The sequence below is a fragment of the Podarcis bocagei genome (genome assembly GCF_964188305.1).
Source record: "Podarcis bocagei genome assembly, chromosome: 7".
Classification (NCBI taxonomy): Eukaryota; Metazoa; Chordata; class Lepidosauria; order Squamata; family Lacertidae; genus Podarcis; species Podarcis bocagei.
In genome coordinates this window covers 51,100,278-51,127,580 of record NC_138132.1, presented here as the reverse complement: position 1 = coordinate 51,127,580, position 27,303 = coordinate 51,100,278, and the positions used below count along the sequence as shown (strand labels likewise).

Here is a 27,303-nt window from a genome sequence, read left to right as displayed (position 1 = left end):
ATGACAACATGGTAGTTATTGCGAATTTAACAATAGCAACCACTATTCCAGAAATAATTGCTGCAAATGCTGTACAAGAACACCTGCTCTCTGGCAAATTTCGTCTCGAATGTGGCTGATCCTCATCTTCCAAACTAGCAGGATCTCTTACCTCCTTCCCTGCCAAAAACCCCCACAACCCCTTTCCTTCCTTGCCCTAAAATGCCAGCCCGTCTCCATCCCAATATAACCAGAATGACAGAATTATTAGCTAAGTGCATGTGTGCCATCCATCTGAACTGCATTGTCTTTGCCAGGGAAGGGAGCTGAGAGATGGGGTGGGGGTGGGGGAGAAGCCGTGTCGGCAAGCAAGTGGCAGTGATGAAGAGGTGGAGAGAAGGAGGAAGGCACAGCCGGATCTAGTGGCTTAGCCTGGATCCAAGGAGGAGGGATTAAATGCCTCTGTTGCTCTCTGCCCATCCCTTTCTCTCTCTCACGCTGCTGCCTTCCTTCTTTGGAAAGTGGTTCAGTGCCAAGAGTGAATCACCGTCAGCTTCTTCTCCTTCCTGTCTCGCTACCCTGCCGCGCCGCTGCTGCCTGCTTCCATCTGGCCCTGTTGTTTAAAAACACCCAAAGACTCGCAGGGACAGAACGTTCCGCTCCAAACTGTTCCCTTTTCAGCCACACCCTCCCAGGAAGATTTCCCCAGCTCTGTGAGACCCTTGCCGTGTGGGCCTGGGGAAGGGGCCTGTGGTGCCTGCTTCCTTGCTTCCCCTGATCATTCTTATTGGGGAGGCTCATAACGGCAAAGGCTTGAAACTGCTGCCCTGCCTCATTAGGAACAGAGAAAGCTGCCTTGCCCTAGTCCACCTAGCTCAGTTTTTTGCCTATGCTAACTGGCAGCAATGGCTCTCCAGGGTTTTGGACATTCTCAACCCCATCTGGAAATGCCAGGGTTGCACCTGGGACCATCTGCACATTCTACCGCTGAGCTATGGAGCTCCCTGGTGTTGGGTTGCATAAAAACACAAGACTTGCCATTCACTGCTGGGTCAGAACCATGCTCTGCTTAGCTCAGCATCCTTTCTCCTGAGGCCTCAAATAAACAACACATTGACATGGATGGGAAGGAAGTGGCACTGGTTAGTTATCACCATATGCAAAGGTTTTGTTTTGTTTTGGGTGGCTGCCTTTCACAGAAAATGATACCCAGAACAACTAAGGCTTATCCACACTTACCTTTCCTCTGCTCTTTCCAGGCATGACTGGCAATATAAAAATCTGTCTCTGAGCACCCTCCAGAGCTTTCCGTGCAAAAATCCGCTCTTTAAAGCTCAATTGGAGTAAACGTCAACCCACGGAAAATTGGGCTGATGTTTGCTCTGATTCTGCTTTAAAAAGCGGGTTTTCAGGGGGAAGGTGGGAGGGGGGCAGCGAAGAGCATTTGGACATGGAACTTTAAAACTCAAGAGCTGTGCCTGGAAATAGCAGGGCAAAATGTAAGTGTAGAGAAGCCCTCTTTCTCCTCACTCCTTGCATGCACTTAGAGGACAGATGAATCGGCAGTGAGAACGAGGAGAGCACCCTGATGTTAGCCCCCACAACTGGTCAGAGGGCTGGGCCAAAGCCCAGGATTTAAACAAGGAGGATCCTTTCCTTCCACTGCTTTGCTGCCTCATGGCACATGTATCTTGCTCCTTATTGAAAAGGAATAATATCCTCAAGCCCAGCCTCTCACTGTGTAACGAGTGAATCCCCATCTCAGTCTTTCTCCCTGACATGGAAGAGTCTTTGAGCCATGGGTTCTCCAGGACGGTTGTAAAACGGCAGCTGAAGATGCCTTCTGCTCTCAAAAACATTTGCTTTGAGGGGGCCTGCAACTCTCCCCTTCCCAGTTCCTTTCTGGTAGAAACAATCCTATGTTGTTTTGTTCATCCCCAGGTGACAGAGCAGCAAATCAACAGACAGTCCAGCCTTCGGCGTGCTGCTGACAGGCGAACTCTGCAGCACTGATTTTGTATTCTGTGTCCATGGCTTGTTAACACAGGAGTTTAGGGTAAGGAAAGAGGAGGAGGAGGAGGAGGAGGAGGAGGAAGGCGGCTTTCTGCATGGCAACAGCACAGTTGTGCTCCTTGTGCCACCCTGCTGAAGCCAGATCCTCTGCAGCCACTACTCTGGCTGCCTTTGCCCCCTTCAGCGAGAGACCCCACGTAGGGCCAGAGAGTCCTTGATGTCACACTGCAGGAAGAGGCAACTAAAAGCCTTCTAACAATTTCTCATATGATCCTAGAATAGCTTGTAGACGCCGATGCAATAGCAACTTGCTGGGGGTGCCAGCAGGTCATTGGGCCCCCTGCAGAACAAGGAACAAGAGGCTTTAGCAGGTAATGAAGACATCTCCAGAGCGACTTGTTGCACACTGAAGATGAACATTTTATCGTGAGCTCTTGCTCACAAAAGCTGATTCACTCATCTCCTGGGGAGAGGACAGCCATTCCTCTTTGTAGGCCATTCAAATTGGTGCCATCACTGGCTCATGTGGGAGTGAGTTCCATAGTTTAACTATGCTCTGTGTGAAAAAAAACTACTTCCTTTTATCTGTCCTGAATTTTCCAACATTCAGCTTCCTTGCTGAACATCCACAAGTTCTAGTGTTATTTTAGGGAGAGAAACACTCTTTTCTTTCTACTTTTTCCATGCCATGAATAACTTCATAAACTTCTTCCTAGTCTTTCCTCTCAGCTAAAAAAGACGTTCATAAGCTGCCACTGTTATTATTTATGTGTCCATTTTCACTTACTGCCAGCTGCCCTGGGAGCCCACTCTCAAGCATAAAGGCAGAACAGCAACACTGAAAGTAAGCAAATACCACCAGTAGCAGATATGCACAGTTGGAGAGGGCTACCCGATGTTCCCATCACCACTGGGCCTTCCTAGCACTGACGGAGTCCAGCTAGAGACGTCACTTTTGCTCTGTGCCATTCACAGAAGCCTTGATGGCCCCAAGGTGGAAGCAGGGCCTGCACTGTGAATGAGTCAGAGTGGAGAAGCCCATGTTCCCCAGCCTGCCAATGAAACGGAAGGATGCAGCGGCTGATCCTAATCTCATCCGACGGTGGTTATCATCTGACCCTCTTTTGTCAGGGACGAAGAGGAAGAAGAAGGAGGCATTCAAGGAAAGGGGAGAGGATGCCGTAAAGCCACAAACCCTCCTGTGCTTAGCTCCTGCCCCCATTTACAGGAACACAATTGCTTTGTTCCTAACAACAGGAATGCTACCCCCACCCCCCTTGACATGCTCTCTCTCTCTATTTTCCTTAAGCCATGACAACAACTGATTCTCACTCCTGAGACTCTCCCCCCCAAAAAAAATTTGGAAGGACTTGGGAGCAAGGCTTGGCACTTACAATATCACCTAAGCAGATAAAAGCTTGTTTTGACTCCCTCCACTCCAAATCTAGGTGTCCCCCCCCCCCAATGCTGAAGATAAAGTCACTGGAAGCTGATAATGGAATGCTGATCGGCACTCATTCAGAATGCAGTCCGATATGAAAGCAGTGTCCTTGTGGCTGTAGTAATGCTCTGGGGACAGGAAATCTTTGCATTCCCTTTGCGTTGAGGAAAGTGGACTTTTGCATCTTTTACAGTGGCACTGAGCACTAGATCTCTACAATCTATGGCCAAGTTTTGTAATTACTGCTTGGAACATCTGGAGGCTGCCTCATACTAAGGGTGGACAACCCTTTCCGTTTCAGATTCTCTGTTTCTCTTTTTTCTGATTCCCATATTTTCACATGAGAGGCTTGGCTTCCTGTTATGTCTAAACCTGGGGTCATGGGTTGTTACTATCAAAAGGGTGCACACTCTAAGCCAACCATTTCCCTAATGATTATGGCTTTCAACGAGCAATAAGCAACGAACTCTGCAGGAGTGAGCTGGACGGAATCAGGTAGCCCGCACCAGCCCAAGGCTCATGCACGGTGAACCATGATAGGCCAGAAGCCGAAGGCCTTGATCCAGGTACTGTAGCAGAATTACTACTACTACTACTACTACTACTACTACTACTATTAATTATTGCTTACATTTGTAAATCATCCTTCCACCCAAAGCTCAGGACGGCAAACAGCAAATTGTGAAAGCAATACAATCCAAAGTAAACTAAACATATATTTAAAACAATCTTAAACAATCTAAAAACTTTTAGAACATCTAAAAGAATTTAAAAACCAACCAGATACTCTCACAGTTATTAATTCCAGGGCTGCCATAGCTAATATCTCCCAGCCATCAAATGCCTGAGTAAACAGGATTGTTTTTAACTATCCATAATGAAGATCAGTGCACTTCAACCAGGAGAACATTCCACAGACAGGGAATCACCACTGCAAAGGCCTTGTTTTTGGTCAATGCCAATCACACAGTCCCATTGGGCTCCTTGCCCCACTTATCAAGATGGCAGTTGCATTCAGCACTAGTTTCCGCCTCTGGGCCGCAGCCATGTAACCAGAATTTGTCTGACTGGGGAGCTACAAGGAGCAGGTAATCCATTTTTTGGAGAGCCCTTCCTAAGAAGCTGTGCCAGGCCCTGACACTCTTCCTTTTGAGGCTGTGGCTAAGACACGCTGCTTCAGAAAGCTCTCAGCTGAGAAACAATAGTTTTTATATCTTGCTTACTGAGTAGTGCTGCTGCTGCTCTCTGTGATATTATTGGCATTTGTTGTTGTTGTTGTTTAAACGAGTGTTTGCATTTGTTTTGCTTTTTAAAACACTGGTTTTTATTCCTTCATGGCGTAAGCAGCTTTGAGTTTCTAAAGCAGGGTATATATTGCCAAAAGAAATAAAGCAGAAATGCCTGGGCACAGCACCAGAGCTCAAAAGCATCCTGGGAACCACGCCTTTAAACTTGGAAACCTGGGTTACTCCATGCTGACGGAAACTGCTCTGCACATGCTCAGCAGCACTCTTGCCACTGTTTTGCATCGTCCTGCCCTAAAGAACATTGGAAGAGTTCTGATGGTTCAGACCAAAGGCACATCTAGTCCAGCATTCTGTGATCACAGGCGTCAGCTAGATGCCTGTGGGAAGCCCACTAGCAGGATCTGAGTGCAACAGGGCTCTCCTCACTTGTGATTCCCAGCAACGGACATTCAATGCCTCTGGAAAGAGTAAGTGTTGGAAGGATCCTGCAACTCAATCAGGCCAAATGCCTATGATAGTCCAGCATCCTAGTTTTAAGCAGATGCCCCAATGGGAAGTTCAGAAGCAAGACATGAGGGCGGCTGCAGTGCTCTCCCTAAGCTGTGGCTCAAAAGAACCCATGGAGCCCACAGCCCCTTAGCTCTCAATGTAGGTCATATCCCCGAGCGGCGGCAGCGCCAATCCCATGGCATTGCCCCTTCCCACTTCTCATTCACAAACCAAGGAGGCCCATGAATTATGAATGGGCGCCCTTTCTGCTCACAGCCACCAGCTGCGTCCATCCCATTTAGCTGCCTGTGCTAATAGGCACTCTCGCTATGCTGTTTTAAATAGGTCAGGGCGGGACATGGCTCACTGCCGCTTTTTCTTAAAGATGAACTTTCATGCTTGGGTGGCCTCTCTGGAATCCAGTTTATCCCTGACCTGGTTCACCTTAACGTTGTCTGGTGCTCCTTCCTGATCCATGACCCCAAATGCATCCAGGCCAGAGAGGGGAGTGGAAACCAAGCATTTTCACTGTCCAGCATTGCAGGCTGAGAACTGGCCTCTCTCTCCTTCTGTCTCTCCCCATCAGCACCGGCACCTCTAAAGTTAGAAAGGCTGGGCCTCAGATTGACCTGGGACTCAGTCCCTCCTGACAATAACAGTAGTGAGGTAGCTGGCTGTGATTATGCACTAGGGAGAGGAATGCACTCTGCACATCATCTTATTTGTATGCCGCCTTTCCATAGTTAAAACAATGCTCAAGGCGGCTTACAACATGACAAGATTTACCAACATAACAAAAGTCATAAACAATAAATAAAACACATCAAAAAGTACACAGCCAAATGAAAAACAATTTCAGCATACATCATAAAATCTAAAACTAAGAATACAGCGTTAATATAAATCACAGTTTAAAATGACATAGATAAAAAATAAAAACAATTTAAAAAACAAAAACGGAGCCCTCTCTGCCCAGCAACAGCAGCAGCAGTCCTTTATGGAGCCTGTCAGGCCCCGCCCCAAGCCAGGTGGAGAGAAGCAGGGCAGGGCCCTTCAGGCTCCCAGCAGGTCAGTCCTGGGCTCAGCTATTCCCCCTCCCCCATTTTTACATCTTCACCTACCCAAAGGCTTTGCCCTGCCAATGAAAACCAACTCAAATTAATTACGCCACTGCATCTTCTCAGTGTTAAAACAAATACTTCTGAGTCTTCTAGGCAGTCAACATACTGGTTTATTTATACCTTGAAGGGAAGGGCCATAGACCAGTGGTAAAACAGCTGCCTTGCACACAGAAAGTCTCTGGATTTAATCACGGCACCTGCTGGCAGGGTTGTCAAAGATGCAACTGAAGAGTTCTTGCCAGTCAGTATGGATCAAGGGGAGGCAATGTGGCGATGCTGCGGACTACATCTCCCATCAGCCTCAGCCAGCATGGTTAATAGTCAGGAATGGCAGGAGTTGTAGTCCAACAACATCTAGAGGACACTGTGTTGGCTACTACTGGAGAAGACAATACAGTGGGCGCTTGGGTTGCGAACGTGATCCATGTGGGAGGCATGTTTGCAACCCACAGCGTTTGCAACCCGTAGTGCTGCATCTGCGCATGCATGGGTTGTGATTCGGCGCTTCTGAGCATGCGCAAAGCATGATTTTAGTGCTTCTGCGCATGCGCCAAAACCCGGAAGTAACCCATTCCGGTACTTCCGGGTTTCAGTGCATCCGTAACCCGAAAACACGCAACCTGAAGCGTCTGTAACCCGAGGTATGACTGCACTGAACCAGACAGACTAATGGTCAGATTCAGTATAAGGCCGGTTCTGGTGCTCTTATAAAAATGCAAGCCGCCTACTAGCAAACAGATCCTTTGCCACTGTAACTGCGTATGAAAGAACTGCGTGTGCACGCATCTCTAAAACGTTTACTTCCTGCTCAGCAGAATTCCATTAGTTGCACATTTTTAATAAAATAAAAAACCCTCCACCCCTCCCCACTTTTAGTTTGGTTGTCAGAGCATGCATCAAGCATGATTTTTCAAAAGGAGCCTCAAAACAGTTAGCAAAGCATTAAAAACAGATCCTATTGAATGGACTCTCAGTGCTAAACTGAGTTCTTTTTGCAAGCAACTGAAGACCAGTTCACAAGGCCAGAGCCACGACTGCCACGTCCTCCTGCTCCTGCTCCTCCCGCTCCATTCTCCATCTGCAAAAGGGGACAACATAGCCACTGGGCAAACACCCATTATAGGGGGATGCTGAAAGCTCTGTGGCAGGCTAAAAAGCGGCTGGGCCATGCTCTGAGCAATCAGGCGGAAAACCCCTAGGAAAACATGTTATTTACATGGCCACTGCTCATGCGCAACAGCAGCGCACGTCCCTGAAGCATCTCTCCACTCCTCCCTCTCCCACCCCACTCTCGTCTTCATCAACGCGAAAGGCATAAAGGACTAGCAAGGAGCTTTTAAGATAGTGAAGGAGCCTGGCCACACTATGGCAGTCCCCCCGCCCCCAGGAAAAGGGAACACAAGCTTCCATTCTCAGTAGAGCTGCTTTCTTTATTTCTCTCCTTCTCTTTCTGTTTTTCTCCTTCTTTTCCTCTCCCCCTCCTCCTTCACTACATCTATTCAGGAGCAGTGGCAAAAAGTCCTGGGCGAAAATGTCGGCCAGCACCTTTGTTGGACAGCATGATAGGAACGCGCCCCCCCCCCCATTTTTAAAATATTACTTTTAAAATCATACAGAAAAGAAAAGAAATAACTTACAAAGAGGAGAAAAATGGGGAACACATAAATAATACGCAGCATCACCACAAGCAGGAAGAGAACGTTATTGCAAAATATTCTTGTACAAACAATTAATCCGTCAAACTGAAATATACATATGTGCACAAAGGCTTGCAAGGTACACAAAAAAGAAAGGTAACACTTCTGCTTCCTGTGCTCTTTCCTCAGTTTTATCCGAACAAGATTTTTTAATTATCAGACACCTGGGAGTAAAGATCTCTTTACAACAAAACAGAGTGTTACCCCTTCTCCTTATTTAGCTTATACAGAGAAGAGAAAATAAAGAGCTCATTTTGCAAGTGTGACTGTGGGAAAATTTGGGAAGACCTTCAGTTTGGTTCAGCCCTCCCTCCTTGAACATGACATATTTATAGAACTGTAAAGTTGGAAGGGTCACAAGGGTCACCTAGTCCGACCCCCTGCAGTGCAGGAAAACTTTTTGCCCAACATGGGGCTTCAACCCACAACCCTGAAAGTAAGAGTACTATGCTCCACCAGCTGTCACTAATTCTGGCTACTGTATTTATGCTTAGGCCCCATTTATTCTTCATGGCCTCTTCTGACAAGAACGGGGTCAAACTCTGTCCAACGCCCACTGCTCCTCCCCAACCACCCTCCATGTCTCCATGCAGCCAACCTTTTACTCTCAGGGCCCCTGCAGACTAAAAAGTGGCTCTCCAGCTCCCGCTCTCTTCCACCACGCCTTCCAAGGAATCTCTGGCCTCAGACCCTGCTTGCCCATGATCTGCCTACCTGGCCTCAGCAGCACAACTGGCCCCTTCCACTGCTTCCTGCTGCCTGCGCAAATGACCCAGTCCGCACACAGCACATTAATGACTCGCTCTGCCATAAGAGCTCCCATAGGGAGGAATCTCAAATGACCTGGTCTTTCTTTTAGCTGTTTAATTTGCCTCTTGGGAAGGTCGATGTTGGTGTTCCAGCATCGTTTCCAAGACCAGAGCACATTCAGGAAGCTGGTGGTGCCTGGACAGCTAACCCATTTTCACAGGGCTCGGGTTCTTCTGGGCACAGGGGTGGGGAATGCCACTAACAGAGGCATTGACAGTGTGGGGCTCAGGGCTGTGTCAGCTGCCCTCTGAGCTGAGTCACAGGAAAGGTTCACATTATGGGATGTGAGATGGAGGAATGGCCCACAGCGATGCATAAAGAGAGCACAGAGGCTCAGAGGGTCTTTGGGGTTTTGTTTTGAGTGGGGGTGGCTTTTTCCCGTTGGGTCTGGGGAAAGCCTTCCTCATGTCACCTTTACTCTAAGCTTCTGCTTCTGGAAGGATCAAGGTTGGCACATTTTATCTCAGGCCTCATCAGGCAAATGGCCCATTCTCTGTGCTACACCTCCAGGGACACAAGGGTACATGGAAACTGAAAAGTGTGTCCACACCACAACTCCTGCCAAGGTGTGGGGGGAAGCAGGGGACATTAAGTATATATTTCTGCATACCTGGAAGAAATTATCTCCCCCACAGATTAAAACTTTGTTTGTCAATCCTTAAATCAACCATATTATCTGCTCTGCATTCACCTATGTGTCTGTTTTGTAGCCCCATGAAATGCAAACACCAAGACAGCATCTGTGTTAATAAAGTCTATGGAAATTGTTTCATCTTCTTGGTGGAAGATGGCTTTTTTCTTCTTCTCCCAACTGGACCCACCCACAATCCCATCACCATGGAAAATCTGCAACCAAAGCCACAAGGAGAGAGATCTAGCCTCAGCCAGGTTCAACAATCTGTTTTCTCTCCAGTTCTGACAACAATTTTTGCAAATATACTTAATCCATTGAACACAAAAGCTAGCATAACCCACAGGGTTCATTCACGTCTGCAGATAAGGGAGCCAGCAGCTTGCTGATAAAGGGCTTTAAGCATCCATCTTCTACATGATTGAAACATACAATTAGTCTAATCCAGTAAAGCTGGAATGCTCACCCAACCCCTCCTCCTTTCCCATCCTCATTCATTCCAGTCTCATTCAGAAAAAAAATCCAGAGAAGAATGTGTTGCAAGCAGAAGCCAGCTTCCCTGCAAGGCACCACATGATGCAGAAGGGCATTTCCGAGGATTCAAGGAGTTGTTTCCCTCTCCTCAATCTGAGTGAGAGTTTTGTGGGATTTACGAGGCCTGCTAGGATAGCCACATTCATCTGCCAGGAACTTTTGCATAAATCCAACAAGTTGTCTGTGGAAAGAACTGCTCGATTTCTTTTTGGGGTTACAGTGTCCTGAAAATATCATTAGCTTGCTCTCCCCTGCACACCGACTGTTGACATTCCTTGCACATATTCAAGTGTTTCTCTTCAGAATGGAAGGAAAGGAGAGGAACATTTTTCACGTGGAGAAAAACAGGCTTCAGGCTGCATTGGAAGAAGCAGAAGGACAGCTAATCCAGGAGCACCTTTGACCAGTTTGCGCTGGTAAACCAGCAACGGCAATTCCAGGATGCCCTCACTACAGTCATACCTCGGGTTGAAGTAGCTTCAAGTTAAGTATTTTCGGGTTGCGCTCTGCAGCGACCCGGAAGTAATGGAGTGCGTTACTTCTGGGTTTCGCTGCTCGCACATGCGCAGGTGCTCAAAATGACGTCATGCGCATGCGCGGAAATGGCGAAACGCTACCCGCACACACACAGATGTGCAGTCGCGGGTTACATTTACTTCAGGGTGCAAACGGGGCTCCGGAACGGATCCCATTCGTATCCAGAAGTACCACTGTACTTTGATGCATGCATTGGTGATCTCAAGGCTGGACTATTGCAATGCACCTGGAGAGTTGCTGCTGATCAGTGTAACCAATACAGAGCTAGATGAATCAATGGGATAAGGCAGCTTCCTGCATTCCTATGATCTAGTTGCAAGGGAGTGAAAGTGCAGGAACAAAAATGGTCCCTGTTACTTCAAAAGTAGCCTGCATTTCCTCTTATACTGTTCCATTGGGGATTCATAGAATCATCAAACTGTGGAGTTGAAAGGGGTCCCAAGGGTCATCTAGACCAACCCCCTGCAATGCAGGAATCTCAACTAAAGCATCCATGACAGATGGCCATCCAAACTCTGCTTTAAAACCCCCAAGGAAGGAGAGTCCACAACCTTCTGAGGGCATCTGTTCAATATTAGTCGACATTAGTTACCCCTTCCAGTTTGGCATCATCTGCAAATTTGATGAGCATCTCCTCAATTCCTTTGTCCAGGTTGTTTATAAAGACGTTGAACAATAACGTGCCCAGGACAGAACCCTGTGGCACCCCACTTGACACTTTTTTTGCAGGATACTGAGGAACCAATAACAAGCACTCTTTGGCATTGCTACAAATCCACATTTTAACACATTTATGGGGGACTTTGTCAAAAAGCCTTACTGAAATCAAGATACACTACATCCACAGCATTCTCCTGATCTACCAAACTTATAACTCTATAAAAAAAGAAGAAATGAGATTTGTCAGGCATGGCTTGTTTTTGAGCTACTCATGTTCAATCTTGATAATCACAGCATCCTTTTCTAAGTGCTCACAAATGTACTGTTGAATTATCTGTTCTAGGACATTTCCTGGTATCAATGTGAAGCTGACCGGTCGGTAGTTGTCTGGGTCTCTCTCCCCGCCCCCCCTTTGAAGATGGGGACAGACAATATTTGCCCACCTCCATTCTGCAGGGACCTCAGCTCTTCTCCAAGAATTCTCAACGATTATAGACAGTGGCTCTGAGATTACACCTGCAAGCTCCTTTGGTACCCTTGGTTAGCTCTGCAGTTTATAAGGAGGATGTAAGGCTATATTATAGGTCATGTGGAGCCACTCTGATAGAACTGATTCTAGCTGGCTGTGGAGGAGCAGGGCCTCAGCCCTGCTAAAAGGGCTATATTTTATGGTTACCAGACATCCCTGTTTCCCGGGGACAGTCTCCAGATTTACAAATCTGTCCCTTGACAAATCCATCCCCGGAATGTCCCTGGATTTCATTTAATGTCCGCAGATTTATATTTTAAGTGTTGTAGATTTATTAGTAGGGAATGAATGTTGCGTAATTGGTTCAATGGCACAAGACACATCATATGGGGACTTCCGACGAGGCAACATGGCGGGCGCCACAGCAGCGAGCAGCTCCTGAAGCTACCAGGCTGGCTCTGGGCTGCTGAGACTGCCGCTGCCGCTGCCGCTGCCGCTGCTGCTGCCACTACCGAAGAGGAACCGGGGACGCCCGGTTCATCAACTGGGGGAGCCACTGACACACACACACATCTCTGTGACCCAAATTGAGCCGGGAGTGAGAACGCTGGCCACCCAGCCAACTGCCCAGCGGTGCTCCGGGGCCAGGAAAAACCTGGAGCCTACACAAAAGGAAAGGGGAGAGGAGACGGAGATGGAGGAGAGAGAGAGAGAGAGAGAGAGAGAGAGAGAGAAAGAAAGAAAGAAAGAAAGAAAGAAAGAAAGAAAGAAGCCCCGACTTTGTTGTGCCACCGCCGCCACCGCTGAGACGGAGAGGTAGGAGAGCACCGGGAGGGCAAGGACACCTGGCCAGGGCCCAGAGGAAGGCCATGCGACAGAGGAGACCACAGAAGAGAAGATATTACTACTTCCTCTTTTTTAATAACTTTTCTCTCTCTTTTTTTAAAAAAGTGTCCCCGGATTCATTGAAAAACATCTGGTAACCTTACTCTAGCTAGCCTCAAAGCAACCTTTGACCCAGCAAAAGGAACTGCAATCAAAAGAGGATATTGTAGGAGCCTTGGACCTCAGCCAGTCAGAGGTTGTTCTCAGAATAACAGCCCCAGTATAACAACACCAAGACAGTGGACAGATGAGACACCTCCATTGCTGGAGTTTAAACCATGAGATTATCACCCCTGAATCTCAATCATACAAAGAGGCATTGAGGCACCCAGATGAGTCACACACTCACACATGAAGAAACAAGATGAGAGAGATTACGGAAAGTGGGTCACGCTGAGGACTCTCCTCCACTCACCCACCATCATCCGAAACCCAATCTGAGTGGATGGAAATATTCCTGTCGTTAAAATGCATTGAGAAGGGAGCAGATTGGAAAACTTGTTCCAGCTGTTACAGCATGCTGGTCTTTAAGTAGTGAGTTATGGCCACAAGTGGGCCACAGACTCCTCGAAGGTGGGCCATACCAGGGCACCACAACAACTGATATTTTTAAGGAGACTTGGAAAGGCTGGGAGAAAAACAAAGTAAGCCTACTTGTCATATTTATACCAGCTCTATACAGACTCAACAGCCTTGGTTTCCACAAAAGATGCCAGGAAAGTACTTTGGTGTGGATGCTATGAATTTGCTGTTAGAAATCTTTACCCCTCTTTCCCAACCACACATAAACCAACCCCCGTGGTTCTGTCTGGAAAAGGAACAGCTGTTAAAGTGCCTGGCTGCGGTGTAGATAATATGGGCTGAAAAAGTAATAGGGAGAAGGATTAAGACAGTGATGTCCAAACTTGAACCTCCAGCTGTTTTGCGACTACAATTCCCATCATCCTTGACCACTGGTCCTGTTAGCTAGGGATGATGGGAGTTGTAGTCCCAAAACAGCTGGAGGGCTAAATTTGGCCATCACTGGATTAAGAACATAAGGAGAGCCTGATGGATCAAGCCATAGCCTTCTAAACTGTGTGTGCGGAAAGGGCTATTGTTTTGTTTGTTATCAGGTCATCGTGTCCTTTTGTGTTTTTATGTGGTAAACCACCCTGTGATTCTCGGATCAAGGGTGGTATATAAATTTAGTAAATAAAAGAACTAAGCCAATGGCCCATCTAATCCGGCATCCTGTTCTCACAGTTGCCAACCAGATGCCTGTGGGAAACCTGTGAGCAGGATTCAAGCAACAGAGCACCCTCCCCTCCTGTCGTTTCCAGCAACTGGTATTCAGGAGTATTATTGCCTGCAACTGCAGAGGGACAGCATAGCTATCATGGCTAGCAGCCAGTGATTAATGTGGAAAGAGGAACATGCATGTTTAAAAAAACCTAAACTGGGTTCCACATTATATGATAGGGTTAAAGGTGGACCTCATGTTTGAAAAAGACAGAGACTTATGGCCCCAGCATATGATGATGGGCAGCAAGGTGTGAAATCCTTAAAGAAGGAAAGAAAGAAAGAAAGAAAGAAAGAAAGAAAGAAAGAAAGAAAGAAAGAAAGATCAGTGTTCCACAGCACAGACTTTTGTGTGCGTGTGCGTGTTGAAAATGTAATTAAAACTGGAAGATCTGTGTAATTAAACAATAGGGGTAAAACTGGGTCTGTCCCGCAGGTGCTAAGCATTGCTCAGCAATTATTATTTTTTCTCAAAAAGCCTCCTTCATCTGGGCAGAAACTGTCTGTGCTGTCCCTGGGTGTGCTGGTTTGATTTTACTGTCTTTTTTCTGGGTACGCACAGTCCCCTGCTCTCTGGCAGAGAGAAGCTGTGGGCTGAAGAGAGGCCAAAAACTGGGGCCATCCTCAAGAGCCTGTCTGAAAAGGAAGTGGAGAGGGTTGGCTATGATTCTCCCCCCCCCCCCCGCAAAAAAAGAGAGAGAGGGAGATTCTCAGCCTTCTTCCAAGATATGCGATGCTGCTCTCCATTCTAGGCAAGTGCTAGTCTGCTCCTTGGGATGGAAAAACATGTTAGATCCCCAGATTCCAAGATCACATTGGCAGGGGCAGGAAGCAAAAATGGCAAATTACTTAGGCACAGGTGTCTCATTTTAGGCACTTGGGCAAAAGGGCACCTGGGATTTTCCCAGCTTTGGACATTCTACCTCCTCTCAAATCTCTGACTCAAGGAAATTTGAATTCTAGGCCAGCATCTAGGCCAGCATCCTGTTCTCACAGTGACCAACCAGATGCCCCAACAGGAAGCCCTCAAGCAGGACCTGAGTGAAACAGCAGCACTTGGGATTCCCAGAAACTGGTATTATTCAGAGGCATAGTACCCCCAACAGTGGGGGTGGAACACAGACATTGTTGCCAAGTGCCATAGTTAGGCTTACCTTCATTACTTGCACCTACTGTTATTGATGCTTTCTTCTGTACTTTACAGTAAACAGAGAACTTTGTGTGGGACAGAAGAATGTATTGTGTTGCATGGACTGTTGTGGCATGAACAGGCAAACTGGAAACAACCCTGGTGTCTTTAAGAAGTACACAGCAGGCCTAAAATGCTGGCCTATAGCCCAAGACCACCATCAGAGGACTATCACCTATCAAGCGGCCTCCTTCTGAAATTAGGTAGAGTCCTACAACATCTGGAGGGTCAGCTTCTTCCCCCTCCTGTCTTAGGGTCAGATGAAAGTGCATGGGAACTATACACATTCTGGACCCCACACGTCTCTCTTAAACATCTTGCCTTGGATTTCAGGCAGACAGAGGCAGATCCACAAGTTGAGTTTCTACTCCCCGCTTTCTCCCCAGCGCCATTTTCCTTGCTCCCATCAACCTCATCTTGATCTGTTGAGAAAGCCACTTCCGACCTCAGGAGGAGGTGGTGTTGCGGGCTTCACACCCCCAAGACGGGCGCAGAGGCTGGCTTCCAGCCCCCGCGTGATCTGGGGAATCCTCGGGCCGCGTCATCCCCTGGCCAGCCAATTGGCTGGCTCAGGGGGTGTGGCTTGCCTCATTTAAGGCAAGTGCAGCCCGGGATCTCCCTCTTTGGTCCGCTCAGCTGCTGTGGTTCCTTGCTCCCATCATTTGAGAACATTTATCAGATTCACACCGCCCGTTTCCTGTTTTGTTCTCCCTCCAGTTGGAATCTTTGTTTCCCTTCTCCTGACTCACGGCCAAAAAACAACCCTTGTGTGCTCTGAGCATCAAGCAGACAGACCAACCAAGCCCTCAATATGTCATTCAGATTACAGTGCTGAAGCAGCATCAAAATAGCAATATAAGTTTTGATTAGGAGCTCAGTGCAAAAAGGAAGAATGAGCCGGGCCTTCACCCAGGACTGCTCCGTTCAGGGCCCAAGTTCACAGTAGTTCCGCCCTCTATCTTACAGACTTCTTGTTCTGGCCTTGTTATTCCACCTCGTGGTACCATCCATAACAGAGAGATGCCACTGAATTATGTCCCACCACAGCCCAGTGGTGGAAGTCCCCCACACAATCACCCCACCTTCCCTTCAGAAACTGGAACCACAGATATACGCAGGACACCCTCCTGCTGCTCCTCTGACAACCCAGCAGCAGCCTTACCTGGAAGCTGCAATCTCCGCTTTTTGTTTGGCGATGGTGGCTGCCCGTTCGGCTGCCTCGACGGCTCGGTCCACCTTCTCACGGATCTTGCTGGCCCTCAGCGGAATGAGGTTCTTCCGCTTGCCGCTCACGAGGATGTTCTGCTTGTACTTCCCCTCCTCCTTGGTGCCGTCCGGGAAGGTCATGCAGCCGTAGCCGTGGCGCTTGTTGTTGGCCCACTCGCCTTCGTACTTGAGCCCGTCAGAGCGCTGGCTGACCCCGAAGCCCGACCGCTTATCGTTCTTCCACTCGCCCACGTAGATCTCAGTGGTGGTGGCATCGATGTCGTCTTCGATGACGGAGAGCTCGGCCTCCCCTTCACCCAGGCTGATGGTGGAGTTGATGTCGCTGGCCGTGGAGCTGACCGTGCTCATGCCCGCCTCGCTGCGGAAAGAGCTCTGCTTGCTCCTCTGGCTGGCCAAGGAACTCTTGGATTCGGACTTGCGCAGCTTGAGCCCGCTCAGGAGGGAGCGTCGGAAGATGCCCTTTTTCTTGCTCTTGAGGATCTCAGCATCACTGTGAGCCATCAGGACGAAGCCGCCCCGGGAGACGGCAGGGCTTCCGGCCAGGGCAGGCGAAGAATCTGGGTGCAGCGCTGTGCCATTGGTGTGTTCGCTGCGCAGAGAATTGATGGAGGTCCTTAGTGGGGATCGGATAACCGCAGCCATGCCGTACGGTACGCTCTGCCGGACGCCGTATCCCTGGCGCATCCCTCCAAGCCACTGGCCTTGGTATGTCCCTGTGAGTAAAGAGGCGGGAAAGGAAAAGCGGGTGGGTTAGCAGGCTGGTGGTAGCAGCACCCTCTGAGCAACACAGTCCCTTCCAAGTGGAAGCTCCTTGCACTCACAGGACTGCAAGTCATAGAATCAGAGCATTGTAGAGTTGGAAGGGACCCTGTGGATCATCTAGTCCAGTGGTTCCCAACCTTCTTTTGGCCCTGCCCCACCTAAGCATCTCTAAAATCCTGATGCCCCCTCCCCAGTGTGGTGTAGTGGTTAAGAGTGGTAGTCTCGTAATCTGGTGAACCGGGTTCGCGTCCCCGCTCCTCCACATGCAGCTGCTGGGTGACCTTGGGCCAGTCACACTTCTTTGAAGTCTCTCAGCCCCACTCACCTCACAGAGTGTTTGCTGTGGGGGAGGAAGGGAAAGGAGAATGTTAGCCGCTTTGAGACTCCTTCGGGTAGTGAAAAGCGGGATATCAAATCCAAACTCTTTCTCTTCTTCTTCTTCCCTCGTGACATATAATTCTTATTATTCAAAAAGTGAACTCCTATTCACGTGGAGGAAGCCTAAAAGGCCATTCACTGTTAATAACTCATTCTTGAATTGCCCTCCTTAAAAATCACATTGCCCCCCTGTGTGGCTTGTGGCTTACGTTGGGAACCACGGATCTAGTCCAATTCTCCACAATGCAGGAAATTCTACGAACATCTGAACTTGTCACATTTTGAAAAGTGACAGGATGGAATTGCAATTGCAATGAAGCATTTCCCACTGGCAAAAAGAGACTTAGATTTTTTTTTTTTGGGGGGGGGTGTTATTTCCAACAGACAAAGGCCAAATTATTTGTCAGCACGATGCTGCATGAAGGCCTTTGCAGGAGCAGAGGGTGGGGAGACTGTCCTGCACAATCTCTCTGGCTGAAAGGCAGAAGCACTGCAGAGCAGTTCTGCATCAGTCCAGAAGAGGTCAGTGGAATGTATTACATAGCATCTGCTAACATTAAAAGGAACCTTTTTTTTAAAAAAAAGTTATTTATTACATTGTTCTTCAATCTGGGCTCCCCAGACATTGTTGGACTACAACTCCCATCATCCCTGACCATTAGGAAGGCTGGCTGGGGTTGATGGGAGTTGTAATCCAACAACATCTGGGGACCCAAGACTGAAGAACACTGATTTAATACATTTATACACCACCCTCCCTACAGGGACCTCAGAGTGGTTTTCATAGGTTTATTGGGTGGTCTTTCATCCAATATAAGAAGAGCCTGTTGGATCAAGCCCATCTTGCCCCACCCTCCATAAGGGAGTTGGTCCAGGAGGAAGAACTGTGAGGGGAGAGACTCCATCAGGCAAGGCCTCCTTCCACCTGCCTTGCCCCACCTTCCGGCGCTAGGAGTCCTTATAAGGGAGCTGGTCCTAGAGGAAGAACTGTGAGGGGAGAGACTCCATCAGGCAAGGCCTCCTTCCACCTGCCTTGCCCCACCTTCCGGCGCTAGGAGTCCTTATAAGGGACCTGGTCCTAGAGGAAGAACTGTGAGGGGAGAGACTCCATCAGGCAAGGCCTCCTTCCACCTGCCTTGCTCTACCCTTTAGTTTCTGCTTCTCAATGTGTATTGTATTATTTTATGTACTGTGGCTTGCCATCGTTTTATTGATTATAGTTTAGAAATTATTTATTGTAACTGTCGAGTGGATTTCTGATTAACTTTTATATTTTGTTGTTGTTATTTAATGCTATTCTAATGATTGTTGAATGTTACTTTTTTGATGTAGGTTGCCTATTTTAAAGTTATGTTTTATTATCACATTTTTGTATTGCATTAGATTGTTATAAGATGTACATTTTTTGTTTCTTCAGCTTGTAAACCGCCTTGAGTATTGTAAGACAGAAAGACGGTATACAAATTAAAAATGATGATGGTGATCTAATCCAGCATCCTATTCTCACAGTGGCCAAGCAGAGGCCTGTGGGAAGCCTGCAAGCTGGACACAAACACAGCAGAACTCTCCCTACTTGCAATTCCCAGCAACTGGTATTCAGAGGCATAATCAGGGTCAGACCCCTTCAAGTTATATATGCTCAACCTGCTCTGGTGATGGAATAAGAGGGTCCTAATACAATGTCCAGCCAATAATTAGTTCCCTTTCTGTTCCAGCTGTTGAAAAATCATGCGGAAGCTGACATACTCCTGCCATAGGAAAACCATTAGTCCAAAGCATGCCCAGAAGGACTGGGGCAAATGTGTTTGCTATGGACCTACTATGATCCCTTGTCTTAAATGACTCTGCCCTTTCTCCCATTCTTTTTTATTTATTTTGCATTTCTGATACATTTCAACACAATAAAAAAACCTAAACAACTCCCCCCAAAAGTAATAGGAAACAGGAAAAAGAAAATTGCATATTACATATTCTAGTACATTTAAAAAAAACAACCAACAGGCATTGACTGACTTCCCTTCCTCTCCTTCCATGGTTCCTTTTATCTTTCACTTCCTCTCGTGTTTTCTTCGTTTCCCCAATCTTTCTCTGCTCCTCCCGTCAATTCTAGTTCTAACTTATGCTGTTGAAAATATTACTATCCTCCTCGGCTAATTGTCTGCTTATAATAATTTTTCATATAATCAATAAATAATACCCAGTCCTCCTTATATCTTTTTTTCATTTTGGTTTCTTATTCTAGTGATCATGCCTGTTAATTCTGCATATTCTAACAATCTGAGATGCCACTCTTCTTTCATTGGTACCTTATCTATTTTCCATTTTTGTGCTAAGAACACACATGTAGCAGTTGCCACATACAGGAACAAATTTCTCTGGTTATTGGTTTGTTTGTTTTTTGTAACTTCTGTTATGATTATCCTTGACAAAAAAAGATTCTGCGGTTGTGGGAAATGTTCTTTTGAACATTTTTTTAAAGTTTGCCCTTTCTCCCATTCTGTCCCTTGTGCCTGGACACTCTTCTCTCTCCCTAAAATGGCCTATCTAGTCCAGCAAGCAGGATCTGTGCGCAGGAACCCTCTTGGTTTCTAGCAACTGGTTTTCACAAGTGTTACTGCCTCCGTCCATGAAGGCAGAGCATAGCCATCATAGCTATCAACCATCAATATCCCCGGTGGCGTAGCTAGCCGCTCGGGTGCTTGATGCAGGGGCGTGTCCAGCAGCCAGGGTGGGGCAATCTGTCCGTGGGGGCGGGGCAAGCTGCCTATGGGGGCGGGGAACACCTCTCTGACACTTGGGGCCTCTCCGCCGCCTCCCCCCCAGCTGTAGGGCTGCTGAGGGAGAGGCAGTAGGCAGAGGCAAGACCCACACTGCTGTTTCAGGCAGCACGGAACCTGCAGGTGCCTAAGCCACCATGTCACTCCTAATAAGTTTGGTGAGCCCATTTTTATTTTATTTTTAACTCATTTTGTCACACACACACACACCATGATGACACCCGGGGCAAACTGTATCCCCCACACCTGCTTCCTCTGCCATTGAATAGCCCTCCCCTCTATGAATTTATCTAATCCTATTTCAGAGCCATTTAAGTTGGTGACCATCACTGCCTCCTGTGGGCACAAATTCCATGGAGTAACTATGTGCTGAATGAAGCACATCACTACCCTTCCTACAAGGACCTCAGAGCAGCTTTCTTTCACCTGTCCTGAATCTTCCAACATTCAGCTTCCTTGGATGTCCTCTAGGATTAGGAGAGGGAGAAACACCTTTCCCATGCACTGCATATTAACTTCTCTCTTCCCTTAAAGCCCAGAAATCTTAGCACGCACAAACCTACACCAGTGGTTCTCATCAGGCTGCAGGAGAGGGAGAGAAATTGGACCCTTCCCATCGGATCTGCTGAAAGACCAGCAACTTTTGACTTTTGATCCTCTCCTTGAAACCTTTCTATTCCTGCCAGTCATTACGTGAAACAAAGAAATTGTGCCTGGCTTTCCTTTTCCCTTCCTCCCTCCCAATCCCTTTTCCTTTTGTATTGTGTATTTTAGACATGTAAGCCTGAAGGCAGGTACTGTCATATTGCTGACATCTGTAAGCTTCTCTGGGAGCCTCTTTTGGCCAAAGGGCAGGATAAGAATACTTTACATCCGCTGCCATCCCCAACCTGGTGCCTTCCAGGTATTTGGGGCTGCAATGCTCATCAGTCCTAAGCAGGGACGCGGACTTATAAAAAATATTGGGGGGGCCCGGGAAAGCTCATGAATAATAAATAAGCTCATGAATATGCAAATAAAGTGGCGCCGCCTCCTCGTGAGCGAATAGGGGAGAGCGTGCTGCGCCTATTAATCAGCTCCGAAGGAAATTGGGTGGAGCTTTTGCTCGGGAGGGAGGGCAGGAGGCATGCAGCCCGACCCTGTGCATTTTGGGCTGGGGGAGGGGCGGCGATGGCGCTCTGCTGGAGGGGTGCCAGAGATTATTGGGGGGGCGGAGCCCCCCCAAACGAATTTTTGAGGGGGCTCGGGCCCCCTCAAGCCCCATGGAGTCGGCGCCTATGGTCCTAAGGGTAGATGTTACAAATCTGCAGTTTTTGCTATGCAGTTAACAATGGTTTTCAGGACAATCCCAAGCCTGTATAATCAGAAGAAAGTCGCATTGAATTCAATGGGGCTTATTCACAGTGGAGTTAGGACTGAAGCATTGGACAACTTTAAAAGAAGATCGGGCAACTACATGGAGAACATTAGCAGGCCTGTCAATGACTATGAGTTCTGAGGCTGAAATGGAAACTCCATGCCCAGGGGTAAGTGTACCACAATGCCAATAATGGGTGAAAACAACAACAAGGGAGGGCTGTTGCTGTCATTGCCTTCTCGTGAGCTTCCTGAAAACATCAAGCTTCCATTGTGGTGTAATGGTTGAGAGTGTTGAACTAGGACCCGGGAGACCACAGCTCAAGCCCCTACTTAGCCATGAAACTCTCTGGGTGACCTTAGGGCAGTCACTGGGTCTCTCAGCCTCACCTACCTCACAGGGTTGCTGTGAGGAACAGATGAGGAGGTGGAGAATCACATCTGCCACCTTGAACTCCTTGGAGGAAAGTCTAGACCAGATGAACCTTTAATCTGATCCATAGGAGCTCTTTTAAATTCCCTGCACACCAAAAAAAGTTCTCAGGTCTTTTTCCCAAGCAAGGCAGTTTGAATGGATGGGTAGCGGAAGCAAGTGTGCTCCAGGATCAGGTATGAATTCTCTGTGTGTATGTGGGAGGGAGGGAGGGAGGGAGATATGGCTCCAGGGCCTATTAAATATTACTGTGGGAGAATATGAAAATGCAGCCTCCATAGGTTCGTCACTGTCTCCCCCACCCGCCCCCAGCACACACATAAAGACAGAGAAGGGTGATGGAGAGAGAACGAGACAGATAGGATTAATGGAGGATTTATAGGATTAGCGATGGGAAGTAGGGAAAGATTAGGGATTAGGATAAGGACCAAAAGGAGGAGGGTGAGGACTCAGAGATGAGGCTCATGAGCGAGTTGGTTGTATTGCTGGGCCCTCGGAAAATATATTCCCACAGACCCACAGCGATGAGCCTGGGGAGTCACAGTTCAGAAGGGAGCCTCATCGCTTGGAAAAAGCAGAAGGCGTTCCCACTGATGTGTCTTTCAGTAGGCAACCAATGAGGGGGAGCTTTACAAGGCATGTAGAAATTCAACAGGTGCACCATGACAGGGAAAATGTGCACCTGTTGAATCTCCATCAAGCAGCAGTTAAAAGCACACAGGAAAGAGAGAGAGAGAGAGATGTTGGGTGAGGTGTTTTTTTTAATAATGCCGACTGCACTGCAGACACAGAGAAAGCAACCCATATGGCTTTCGAAAACAGTGGGACATTTTGCTGAACTGGGAAGAGATTGAGTGAGTGCAGCCACATAACTTGGGCACTTTAGTATTGAACACCTTTGTGACAGAGGCTACACAGTTGATATTGCCACCATTATTCATGCTCTAGTGACCTCCAGTTTAGACTCCCGTGCATGGGGATGCTCTTGGGGGAAATGTAGAAAATTGGATTACTGCAACAATGACAACACCAGAATGCTGATGGGAGATGGGTGTTGTTGTTTAAAAAAAACAACAACCATGCTGAGTTCTTCTTATGAGTAACTATTTCTGTTCTATTGCCACTGAAATAATGATGGGGAGAGACCACTTTCAAAGGCTGCATCCTTTGTTCTGGGGTGGTCAATTTAGTTGCTGTCCAGGGTTGCATTCCTTCGATGGTTATCTGTGGGGTGGGGGGCAGATGCCAGTGGTGAAAGGAGCCAGACAAAAGAGTGTTTGGGACTGACTAACCTGGAATAAAGATCACCTTGCATCACTTCTCATCCTGGTGACCTCACATTAAAATTCCCAAGCCTATGCAGGCTTGATAAGAAGTGAGCCCCACTGCTTTTTTAAAAAAGTTGTTCTCAAAAAAAGTATATGGAAGATTGATTTATTTAGTACAACAGAGCTACTGTTCTAGAAAGCAAGTGAAAGTAATTCCTTTCTGACTTTAGTGTGCTATGCATGGCAGAAACCTACCAGTTTCTTCTCAGACAGCTTTTCTCCAAGACAACCAGCAAAAGGTTTTTTTTAAAAAGTTTACTTTCTTTAAATAAAATACTGCCCCATCTAATTGTTCTTAAAAACACAGAAGGAGGTGGAGAGGATTACACGTTAAAAATCCATGGTAAATAAAGGGGAAATGAGGAGGAGGCTAGGAATTCTGTTGGGATGGAAGAATAGAGCAGAGAACAGGAGGTGTTGGGGGGGCTGCATAACATGAGGCTGGTGTGTTGCTCACTTGTCCTATACCCAAATACAAATAAACATAGGAGGTGGGCTGCATGTTCTCTGTTCTCTGTCTCTGGAATAGGGCAGTGCAAGGGGAATAGCTCTGCTTCAGTCCACACTCATATGGCAGTGCAGAAAGGGAAGGAAGAAAAAATGCAGGAAGCTTCTGCTGCTGGAAAACAAAGGAGCTGTGAAAACACTTGTTGCTTCACAGAGGTGAGGGTGCCTAGACAGCATACAAACCCTCCAAGTGTCCCTATTTTCCAGGGAAAGTCCCAGATATACAGAAGCCACCCCAGTTCCTTATTTGATCCCGGAATGCCCCACTTTTCCTTAGGATGTCCCTATTTTCATCAGAGAAATGTTGGAGGGTGGGGTGTCATTTGACTCCATTCCCACCCCCGAGCCAAGGAGATAAGTAACTATATAATGTTTAGAAGACATCTGAAGGCAGCTTATTTATTGTGTTTTTATATATGCTGGAAGATGCCCCGAGTGGCTGGGGCGACCCAGTCAGATAGGAGGGGTTTAAATAAATCGGATGTCCCTATTTTCATCAGAGAAATGTTGGAGGGTATGTGCATATAACACTACAGGATTATATATAGCTCTCAACTCCACCTGCATCTCCCAGAGTAGCATCTTATCAAAACCTTATCAAAAATCTTATTAAGGTATGTGTTTGGGGGAGCATGTTGAGGGCGTATAAAATGTGGAGTGGGGGGAAAGGAAGCTATCTGTTTCTTTGTTCGGGGTTGTTATCCAATGTTAGTCCTGCTCAGAACAGACCTCTAGAAATTCATGTCCATGGCAAACATAGATCCATTAATTTCAGTGGGTCTACTCTGAGTAAGACTTAGTTGGTTACCGCCCCCAGGCACTGGAAATAACTCACAGGAGGATTTAAACTTGTCTGCGTGCTGCCTTAATTAAAGCAACACATCACCCTGATTTTGAGTTAATAAAATTAATTAATGCATGCCAAACATGGACTTGGGTTAGGAATCCAGTTAACTGGATCTAATGAAGTTGAAATGTACAAGATAAATGCATAAACAAATTTTCCAGTTTGATTTAAACAAGTTGGCATGAATTGGAACTTAAGCTTCTTCGCTTGTATCCTTACACAGTGCTAATCTGACATTCAGATTTCATTTGATAGCCAGTATCTTGAACTAAGAGGATCATACAGGAAGGCAATAGGAAAGGTGTCTCTGTTGGAGACATTGGAGAATGGCTGCCAGTCAGAGTAGACTGTACTGAACTAGATGGACAAATAAGTTTGACCTGGAATGGCAGTGCCCTTTTTTTATTTCTTCTGAATTTGGATAAAATAGATTTAAATAGATACAATCACATTCGGGAGAGCGAATTTGCCTCTGCTTCAGCTTAGCTCCTCAGCTTCTGTTCCAGGTGACTATCACTTTGGCTGCTTATTTGGGTGGCTGATTTGGTTGGTAGGTTTTTCTTTTTAAAGAAGCCCATTGTTCTGGACTCTTTCCCTCCAGAGACTGAGTAATATTTCCTTCTTCCAGCCTGTGTGATTAAGCAACAGGCTTCTTTGGAAAATACCAATGATCAAGCAGAAGGCAGCAGAGCCGCAAAGGCTACCTCTGCCTGAAATGAGCAGGGGGAGAGGTAACAAGGCTATTAGAGAAGGAAGAAAGTGCTGTAAAGAAAGGCAGGCTGGCCGAGGGGGAATGCTTCTGCCGAAGACAAGTAACAAAAAAATCTCAGGATGCATTTGCAGAAGATGGAGTGGAAGAGAAGGAACTGACTCACTCAGAACATGAGAATGCAAGGATGCTGGGGCATGGCTGGGGGCGGGAAGGGGGGTGCCTGAAGCAGACAAGGCTACGAAGAAAATGGGAGGTGCTTTGGCTTGAATCTTTACCGAGCAGGAAAGGAAAGCACGCACTGCACCACAGCTTCGACCTGGATTTCGATTTTTGAGTCTGGAAATATGCTGCATTGGCCTCCAATGGTGGATTTGGAATGCAGGATTCATTTCCATGCAAAGTGGCAGCGTTGGAGAATCTCAGGCATGTAATGCATTAAAACAGTAACAACACGGCATATTGCAGTGAGCTACCTGGCTGTTTCAAAGCAGAGGTGCTTAAAGATGGAAACAGCAGAAGCTCTTAAAGGTGCAGCAGGGCATCATTCGGTTCTAAAAGAGTCTTTGGTGTGCAGCTTTAACAAGCACAGCTATTCTTTCCCATTCCCCTTCATTTCCCCCCTTCCCTGCCCCCCCCCCGCAAAGGATGTGTAGAAACAGGTGCATATTTCAATAGCTCTGATGGTTGAGTGAGGGAGTGCGTTGCCTCTAAAAACATTAAAAGGTGCATCTTTAAAAGCAGCCACAGAAAACAGCACAGGCACAGGGTTATGTGAGTCACTTGGCCACATTCAGTAGCATTTCCTGACAATCAGAGAACTACATTCCATCATCACCATTACAATGGATGTACGCAGGGCCTGCAACATAATGGTGCAACATGGAATGCTCCTGTTCAAGGTTCTGGCCAGTAAGACCCTTCCCCAGGATACTCCATTCCATTCCCTCCCCCAGTTTTCAGCTTTTTCCCTTCAGCAGCCAGCCAGCATCCTGTGCCTACTGTGTATGACTAGGCCTTGGTGAGTTGTTTTGGGGGGTTTTCTGTTTGCTTCCTTACATTTCTGTTTCTATTTTTCCTTCTTCTTCTTTTTGGTAGCTCTATAATCTCTCCTGTGTGTGTATGGTGCAGTTTTGGCTAAATAAGGATTGGCACTCACTCTGCAAAACATTGCTAATAGAGGGGATGGTGCTAGCAGAGGAGATGGAGGAGAGAAAAGCATTTTGCCCAACAAAAATTCTGCTGCTTGAATTTTGGGAAAATATAATATCCCCACCTCCAGTTGCAATATTTGATCTGTGATTAGAGAAAAGCCTAGCGAGGACCAAAGTTTAAAGGCAATGCCTGGCAGATCTCCTATGTGATACACTCCCAAGTAATTTCCTTCTTTCATTTTGTTTGTTTGTTGAACTCTTGGGCCCTCCGCCCGGTATTCTCCTGAGAGAAAAGACTTGTTTTCACCAGTTTCCCAAAGGACAACTTCCTGTGATTTCAAGCCAGCACAAAGCAAAAACAATCATCCTTGCTTTTGATGTTACTATATCCTTACACACATTTCATAAATGAAGAAGAAAGGCTTTAAGACTTACTAGAGGTCCTTGTGAAGTTAATCATCACATCACAAGTTTTTACAACCTCTTGCCATATATTGTATATTTGTGTATTTCATTATCTGTACTTAACGCTTTCTTGAAACAGCACTGTGGGCTATGTCATTATTACACTAATTTTCTAGATAAGAAGCTGAGGCTGAGAAATCAGTAAATTGCCCTATGGCTAGCTGGTGAGTTTCTGGCCCTTCTAGGATATGAACCAACATTCAGACTGGACAATGCAGCCAATCTTGTTCACAAAACAAAATTTAAATTGGACTTTCAGTTTGGAGTGAGAGTTTTTCCTCTGCCTGCCTCAGTATGCATTACCTTTCCGGATGCAAAACCCTCTCTTGTTCATATAGTTTTCTTGGGCATATTGGGAACAGTATTGCCTTCTCCCA

The 27,303-nt window shown here is 47.0% G+C and overlaps 1 protein-coding gene across 1 annotated transcript in view; it reads right to left on the bottom strand.

Moving 5' to 3' along the window:
- Positions 1–27,303, bottom strand: part of JPH3 (junctophilin 3) — an 86,241-nt gene that overhangs the window by 46,226 nt on the left and 12,712 nt on the right. The window contains exon 2 of the mRNA XM_081202602.1: positions 16,146–16,923. Within this exon, the coding sequence (XP_081058728.1) occupies positions 16,146–16,923 (778 nt within the window). The remainder of the gene's footprint in view (positions 1–16,145; positions 16,924–27,303) is intronic.